The 8,495-nt window shown below is 37.7% G+C and overlaps 2 protein-coding genes across 3 annotated transcripts; one reads left to right on the top strand and one right to left on the bottom strand.

The window, feature by feature from the left end:
• The first annotated feature begins 1,409 nt into the window (after positions 1-1,409).
• LOC106335506 (protein FRIGIDA-like) lies at positions 1,410-3,795 on the top strand. The gene is made up of 3 exons (XM_013774045.1): positions 1,410-2,410; positions 2,722-2,894; positions 2,975-3,795. Exons 1-3 carry the CDS (start codon positions 1,504-1,506, stop codon positions 3,674-3,676), a joined length of 1,782 nt encoding a protein of 593 aa, XP_013629499.1. The 5' UTR covers positions 1,410-1,503; the 3' UTR covers positions 3,677-3,795.
• On the bottom strand, positions 3,665-5,747 carry LOC106335507 (superoxide dismutase [Fe] 2, chloroplastic). 2 transcript variants are annotated; one of them, XM_013774047.1, is made up of 9 exons: positions 5,532-5,747; positions 5,414-5,451; positions 5,173-5,244; positions 4,765-4,953; positions 4,505-4,676; positions 4,300-4,418; positions 4,193-4,219; positions 4,074-4,097; positions 3,665-3,999 (listed from the first exon to the last, which is right to left on the bottom strand). In XM_013774047.1, exons 1-9 carry the CDS (start codon positions 5,590-5,592, stop codon positions 3,805-3,807), a joined length of 897 nt encoding a protein of 298 aa, XP_013629501.1. In that variant the 5' UTR covers positions 5,593-5,747; the 3' UTR covers positions 3,665-3,804. The 2 variants fall into 2 exon arrangements, with proteins under 2 accessions (XP_013629501.1, XP_013629500.1); XM_013774046.1 differs by having other exon boundaries at positions 5,173-5,250; positions 5,532-5,740.
• Positions 5,748-8,495: the final 2,748 nt, after the last annotated feature.

Genomic DNA, 8,495 nt, shown 5'->3' with positions numbered 1-8,495 from the left:
AAGAGAGAGAAGGAGAAAACTCGTAAGGTGATTTCAATACTGGATTTGGAGGGTCAAACGGATCCTGATCGGGCTGATATTTTGTGGGAAGCTTCTTCAGTCAGTGGGTTAGAGGTTCACCGAAGGGATTTGGATTTCAACGGTTGGATCTTCTGTTGTCTGGGTTTTCTTGAAGCTGGTCGCCATAGTTCTTCAGCAGAGCAGTCTTGGGTGTTTGGTAAATCCAACGGTGAGATCTTCTCTTCTTGAGCTGAAATTTGGCAGAGGTATTGTCGACTTGTTTATCTTGGATTTGTACGGTTGGATTAGTTTCTGGAAGCCGGAATCTTTGTGAGCTGAGGTCGTTTGGTTGCTGCCGGTTTTGAAGCTTTGTGTTGCTCTCTTGTTGTTGTTGTTTGTGTTGGAGATAGCTATTTGTAGCTAGACTCTCTGTTCTGTTCAGGCTGTTGAACAGGGAGGACGTGGTTGTACTCACAAACATTTATATAGTGGATTGTTGAGTGGACTACGGTCCCGTGGTTTTTCCTTCTCACATCGAGGAGGTTTTCCACGTAAAAATTGTGTGTCTCATTTAGTTCGCAACTTTGATATCTTGCCATCGTCGAAGTATTTTCCTCACAGGTTCGCACAAGGTCAGGGGAACACGACCATTAGTATTTCCGCTGCGCCGTGTGACTTTCCACAACACAGCAGTTCCATTTTGATCCCGAGAAATGTGGCTTCTCTTGAACTCTTGGAATCTGCATCTTAGATCATCAAATCTATTTGAACTCCAGGGAGAGTTTTTATTTATTTTTCTGTGTGTGTGGGAAAATTGGAATGAAGTAATATAATTTTTCCCATAGTACCACTTGAAAAGTTGCAATTTCTCAGTCCCTTAGATTTATCTTCGACTAATTAATTATTCTGCGATTTTGCGGTTAATCAATGTCTACTAATCAGCACATTTTGTTAAAATCATAACTTCATTATCGACAACAATCTTTATGATTTTCTTTAAGCTGGATAATTATAGTGTTACCAATTATAAAAAAATATTACAGACAATTCTACAACAACAGTTATAAATTACGTAAGTCATAAATTATCAAAAATAGGTTGCTAAAAAAAACATTAAACAAAAATAGTATTAACACGATGTTTCCTAACATATATGTAGGATACTACTAACGTACTTAATAACGGTTTTTCGAATAAACTTAATAACGGTTCCAGTTCTTCTTGTTTCTTTTTTTTGTGTGTGGAAAATTGGAATGAAGTATATAAATTTCCCATAGCACGACTTGAAAAGTTGCAATTTCTCAGTCACCTAGATTTATCTACAAATTTTAGTATCGACTTCGGTTAGTTTCGAGTTAAAAAATTATTTATGGGGCAATAAACGAAACAATCATAGACCTCAGGGACAATTCTGAACAGTCACAAGAGGAGGAACGAATAAACTAGGGCTTTTATTTAAACACAACAACTGTTTGCAATCTTCGTCCTTCTTCCGCAATCCCCATGGCCGTCCGTAACGGCTACGCACATCGTCCATCAACAAGGGAGGAGGAGCAACCTTCATCGGCGATGATCCGACGGAGAGAAGCGCAGGCTACTGTCGAAACCGTGCCTACAAACATCGAAACCACGATCGAACAATCTAACGACCCTCAGTTTTTGAAATCCATCGTCGACTTAACCGCGTTAGCAGCCGCAGTGAACGCCTTCAAACGCCGCTACGACGAACTGCAGAGCCACATGGATTACATCGAGAACGCGATCGACTCCAATCTCAAAACTAACGGCATCGTCGAAATCGCCGCCGTGTCGCCTCCGCCGAAGGATGCCTCTGGAGAAACAGCCACGGCGATTGCGTGCCAATCGCCGCCCAAACAGAAGTCCGAAGCGGAGCGATTGTGCGAGTCGATGTGTAGCAAAGAGCTCCGCAGGTACATGTTCGTGAACATATCTGAGAGAGCCAAGCTAATCGAAGAGCTTCCTGGAGCGTTGAAGCTTGCCAAGGACCCGGCGAAGTTCGTGTTGGATTGCATTGGGAAGTTTTACTTGCAAGGGCGCAAGGCGTTCGCCAACGACTCGCCCGCGATCACCGCGAGGAAGGTTTCGCTTCTTGTTCTGGAGTGTTATCTTCTGACGTTTGATCCTGAAGGAGAGAAGAAGCAGGTTGGTAGTTCTGTGAAAGATGAGGCGGAGGCGGCTGCTGTTGCGTGGAAGAAGAGGCTGGTGGGTGAAGGATGGTTGGGTGCAGCGGAGGCTGTGGATGCAAGGGGTTTGCTTCTGTTGGTTGCTTGTTTTGGGATTCCGGAGAGCTTTAAGAGTATGGATTTGTTGAATTTGATTAGGCAGAGTGGTACTGCTGAGATTGTTGGTGCTCTTAAACGGTCTCCGTTTCTTGTCCCTATGATGTCAGGTACCTTGTTCTTTCTTGAGTTGATGAATTTACATTACAAAGGCTGTTTCTTTAGAATCAAAATGTTTCATCTTTGTTTTGGGTTGTGTATAATGAGCTTGTGAGTAGAGTAGAATTACATGTACAAAATAGGAGACAACATTCTAGAGTTGAGTGAGACATTATAGAGCTGCACATTCACGAAATTGTTATTTGTTAGAACCAAGCAAGGTCTTATTGCCTTGAAAGTAGTGGTTTTCGATATTGCAAGTTAGAATCATGTGACTAAGCTGTTGACTAAAAGGGTCCTAACAATATTCTATTGGCCATAGGTATAGTTGATTCAAGTATCAAGCGTGGAATGCATATTGAAGCACTTGAGATGGTTTATACCTTTGGGATGGAGGATAGGTTTTCACCTTCTTCAATTCTAACTTCATTCCTAAGGATGAGCAAGGAGTCATTTGAGAGGGCGAAACGTAAAGCACAAGCACCCATGGCATCTGTATGACTCTTCTTTACTCGTTTTAACTTTTTTTTCCTGTTCTGATTCTTATCGTTGTTTGCTTTTTATTTTCTCAACAGAAAACTGCGAACGAAAAGCAGTTGGATGCGTTATCATCAGTGATGAAGTGTTTGGAAGCTCACAAGTTAGACCCAGTGAAAGAAGTACCAGGGTGGCAGATCCAAGAGCAAATGGCGAAGCTTGAGAAAGAGATTGTTCAGCTCGACAAACAGATGGAAGAAGCGAGATCCATCAGTCGAATGGAGGAAGCGCGATCCATCAGTCTAAGGGAGGAAGCGGCAATTAGCGAGAGATTGTATAACCAACAGATGAAACGTCCAAGGTTGTCAGAAAGGGAAATGCCACCAACAGCTTCCTTATCTTATTCTCCTATGTACCGCGACCAAAGCTTCCCTAGTCACAGAGAGGGAGATGCAGATGAAATATCAGCTCTTGTGAGTAGTTACCTCGGCCCATCAGCAGGTTTTCCTCATCGGTCAAGTCTCAGGAGATCCCCTGAATATATGGTTCCACCTGGTGGGTTAGGAAGAAGTGTCTCTGCGTATGATCATCAGCCTCCAAATTCTTATTCTCCGGTTTCAAGAAGGTACTCTCCAGTTCACGGACAGAGACTTCCTCAAGAGTACTCTCTTCCAGTTCATGGGCAACACCAAATGCCATATGGTCTATACAGACATTCACCATCTGTTGAAAGATACTTGGCTTTGTCCAATCACAGGACTCCTCGTAACTTATCACAAGACCGCATAGGAGGAATGTAGAATATGTAACTTTAAGTTTTTGTTTTGTTTTTCAAAGAAACCACAGAATTTATTTAATAAACACAAAGCTTAGGATCTGTAATTGATATTTCGTTCAGAAGCTAAATGTTTATCATTGATAGTTCTTTTTAGTCAACCTCCTCAGATGCATCATCTAAGTAAACCTCTGGCTCTTCATCATCTGGAATCTCTTCATCTTCTGTATCAGTGCCTTCTTGTTCTCTTTGAGCTGCTCGAGCCATTGCAGATTCTAGCCTTGTGCTTACAGTTTCCCATGACACAAGCTTTTCCATGAATGTATTTATGTATTCGACTCTTCGGTTCTGCGCAAAACACAACAACATGAGAACTGAGAACCTGTGCTTTCAGTAATTTAGTGAAAACATTTTGAAGGTACCTCAAAATCCAGATAGTAAGCGTGCTGTATTGCACAAAGAGGAGAGAAGAAAACTAAGTCAGGGATCAAGAAACCAAGGTGAAATTCGTATAGTGAAAGATGAATAGCTTATATTATACCTCCCAGGTATCAATGGTGAGAAGTGGCTGCACATAAACAGATGAAAAAATGTGTCAGGAAATCAAATCCATAGCTATATCTACATTTTGGAAAGTTAGACACTTACAGAATAGTCCCATACGAGTGGATTCACTGCATTGGGAGTTTTTACTATCACAAGCTTCTTGTCTTCCTCCTTTGGAAGAGGGTTTACTGCATTTGCAACGTCAAGTCTGTTCGCCTTGTCTGCATCAGTGTATCCCCTAAGTAAGTTGGGGTGGTTTGCATTTTATTTATAGTGGTAAGGGGACGCATAGGTTGGAAACACTCACATGCAAGCCAAGTCCAACCTGAACCAAAGTTGGAGGATGCAGCTGCCTTGAACCTTTCTACAAAGTCATCAAAAGACCCAAAATCTCTCTCAATCAGTCTGAGGAGATCTCCACTTGGCTTTCCTCCACCTCCAGGTTGGATAGACTCCCAGAAGAACTCGTGGTTCCATGCCTGCAAAGCGCCTCACATAACCTTAATTCACATCCAATCTTTGAAAAAAGCGGTTGAAGACACTGGAGAAGAAATATTTGGCTATTACCTGTGCGGCGTTATTGAAGGCAGGAAGCATATTGCCTCTGTTGTATGAAAGAAGCACAACCTCTTCCAATGACAATCCATCTAGATCTGTGCCTAGGATTTGCTTGTTCAGGTTCTCAACGTAAGTTTTGTGATGCTTGCCCCAATGATAATCCAGTGTTTCCCGGCTCATATGCGGTTCTAGAGCATCCTGCCAAAGACAGACAGACACAGAGTGAGCGAGCAACATCTCCCCTTCACGCTTCGTTGCACTTTTAACATCCATAACATTTCATCATCATAACTACCATAGTAGAGCGAACCTTCAAAGATTTGTACTAATACAATATCCTTACCACATGATGTGCATAATCTATCAACCAAAATTAAAATCTAAAAGCTGGGTGGGTCTTGATAACGAAAAACGTACAAGAGGATAGGGAGGTGGCTTAAGCTCAAATCCCGCTCTGACAACACCAGAAACAGCTACCTTTCTCGAGAACTGTCTCTGCGCCATTAAATAAAAAAACAAGTTCAAGATTCAGTCAAGCATTTCATCGAACACTACATATGCATGGTTCCTTGGTATGTCTTATTACTGAAACTAGAGCTCCATTCATATAGAGTTTAACAGTTGATTTAGGAGAACAAGAGAGGCTGAAAGACAGAACCTTTTCGTGTCTTTTCCATTGCATTTGCCGGTTTGGCCCTGTTAAAAAAAAAAGAAAAAAAACTAATAGTGAGTGAGAGACAGAGATGGAGAGATAAGAGAGATAGAAAAGGAGAAACCTTGAGAAGTAAGCAGAGAGCACCGCGACGAGAGAAACGAGGAAGTGGTTGTCATCATCATCGATTTATGGCCTGCTATGAGTATACAGAGGTTTCTCCTCTCTGTCTAGATAAGTGAACCTTCTTATCTCAGGCTATTATGCTACGTACTGTTAATTTATTCCATGCTCAGACTTTTAACTAGAGCAATTTTAATTTAAATAATAATCTCTAGTTAGTGATCTTTATTTTTTGTTCACCCGTCCGTGACCAATGTGCTCATACGCAATAATTTTATACAAATTTGTTTATCATCACTATACGGATTATTGACTTTGGCATCAACAGGAGGGTCTTCTTTGGCGAATATTCACAAACTGAGCGCTTACCTAGTCAGATGAGACCGGTGACATTGCAAGGATCTTCGAGATCTATGACTCTAGAATCCACCCAGTTGACATCATATCTCTATCAAGTCTAGTTTGCTAAGTTCAGCCTCAAGAGTTGGAGAATTCTCGCCGCTTAGCACGTTGAGGAGCTGGATGTTGCAGTTGCATTATCCTATAAGTCACGATCTCGTCGCTTGTCCCATGCCGCAGCTTCTTTAGGATCAACAGAGTAATCCATCATCCAACTCCATTTTACAATCTCATCTTCTTCAGCAACAACATTCTCACTGACTCAACAAAAAAGACTTGGAGCTGGGCGACTCAATGACCATCCGGACTCACTGGAGGCCGACCCATTACCTTTGACTTGTTCCATTCGAAGCCATTTGAACAAAAGAAGTGTGAAGTTTGAAACTAAAATAAGGCAGAAGGTAGGGAAATCAGAAATGTAGTAATTATTGAAATAATATGGAAAATGTCAAGTAGTAAAAGATGTAGGTTGGTGTTACATTACATATGAATCTGACGAGCTGGGAGGCTAACTATTCAAAATAATATAATATGGAAAAATCAACGATTAATATTTAAACAGTAGACAACCATTAAGCAAATAGAATAATGAATAAATAAAATTTTATCTATTTATTTTATATTATATATATATATATCAAACTAATTGAAGAAAACAAAATTTATTACAGTTTTATTAATTTATAGTATATAATTAAAATTAGAAATAAACTATAACTAAGTGTTTCATTAGTTGTAGTTTTAATTATTTTAAATAAAAACCGGATCTAAATCTAATACTAAATCACTGAAAATTATAATTTAGTCTAAGGAAACAAAAATAATAATAATTATGATTCACTTATTATAGTTTAGTTTTTAAAAATTAAAAAACAGAATACTAAAATAAATGAAACTGAAAATAGCATTACTAATTCTGGAAAAAAAAAATCTACTTTCTATAATTTTTCTTGTCTCTGTAAAGTTTAACAAACCAAGCTTTAGTGATTTTCAATTTCATATAAAAATCTTCAAAAACACTCAAGACTTTTCTTTTTAAAAAGTTGTGGTTCCTTTGCTTTTTTTACTAAAGCCAATAAAACGTATCTTTAAAGTTAAGCCCTTGAAGCCACAGCCATTACTTTACATCTAAAATCCCTAGAAAGTAAATAAAAAGCCAACTGATACAATCCCAATCAATAAAAAACAGTTACAAGTACTAAAGATAAAAATGAATACTGTTTACTTTAGCAACTGAGTGCCCAAATGTATAGAAGTGACCAAACATTTGATATCATAATCAATTTTCCTCCCGTAGAATCCTACCCTTTTATTGTTTTTATTAATTGTTTGAATTTTAAAACGATAATTAATTAGAAAGTAACTCAAATACGTAGCCAAAGCTATGTGCCTGTGCCATACTCCATTTTCCTATAAATGGGACGATATAGCCAATTACTAATTACTTTCATAGAAAACTAACTTACCAAAACCATATATTGAATTCCTTAAGTCTTCTCTTGTTGCATAATTCGCTGCCTAATATCATGTCTATGATGAGTGTATTTTTTATCCTATCCATCATATATTCTGCAAATTCTGTGAATGCTCAATTACCGCCGTTTCTACCTCCGTTTTGGTCTCTCGTGACCCAATGTTTATCAACATTGAAGAATATTCCAGGATGTTTTGAAGGGATGACTCAATCATAGCGCCTGATTGTTGTAAAGCTTTTTTGGAAGCTGTACACCAAAACTTCCTTTCAACCCTTTTCCTCCTATGTTAATGCAGCAATGCTCCCAAATTTCTGGTCTTCCAGCCATATAGTAAATTTTTAAAATAGTTATGTAAAATTTTATTTTCTAAATAAAGGTTAAATCCCATTATATTAAAGAAAAAAAGAACGAATGATCTGATAATTCTAATGTTCCTTTCTTATATTTCAGTCTCATATAAAATCTTTAGCATTTCATATAATAAAGCCTAATATTATCTGATTAATAGAATGACATTTTAATATAAAAAATGTCTATCAATGAAATTTAAGAATTTGATAAGTAGAATCTCAAAGACATGGCGCAGCGGTTGGTACTAAATGTGTCAAGATGAAATTTTTGACACAAGATTGTATGCTTTGTAGTTTAATTTTGTGTCAACTATCCCTTATATATTAATTGAGAAATATTTGAAAAGATGTAACCTCAATTTTGTAATAATTAAAAAAGATTCATTGCTTATGTGTCAATCAATTAGGTAGTTAATTAGTCATACGTGTCAGTCTCACATTGAAATTGAAAAACATGTTTGTCCAATTCGATTTTTATATCTCACTAGAAACATTTAATATCAACTATATGATATCATATGATATTAATTAAAGCAAGGTGACAATTTACTATATATTATTTCCTTAAATAAAACCTACGGAATTACCTAATGTGATTATGATATATATAGTAATTAATGATTTTAAATAATGAAGATTTGCTAATAATTTGTATGTTTTATATCATTTTTTTTTAATTATTTAATATTAAAATAAATTACACAATTACATTAATCATATATTAAAATTTTAGATTTTTTT

The sequence above is a fragment of the Brassica oleracea genome, chromosome C3 (assembly GCF_000695525.1).
Source record: "Brassica oleracea var. oleracea cultivar TO1000 chromosome C3, BOL, whole genome shotgun sequence".
Taxonomy (NCBI): domain Eukaryota; kingdom Viridiplantae; phylum Streptophyta; class Magnoliopsida; order Brassicales; family Brassicaceae; genus Brassica; species Brassica oleracea.
This window is presented reverse-complemented; position numbering and strand designations above follow the sequence as displayed.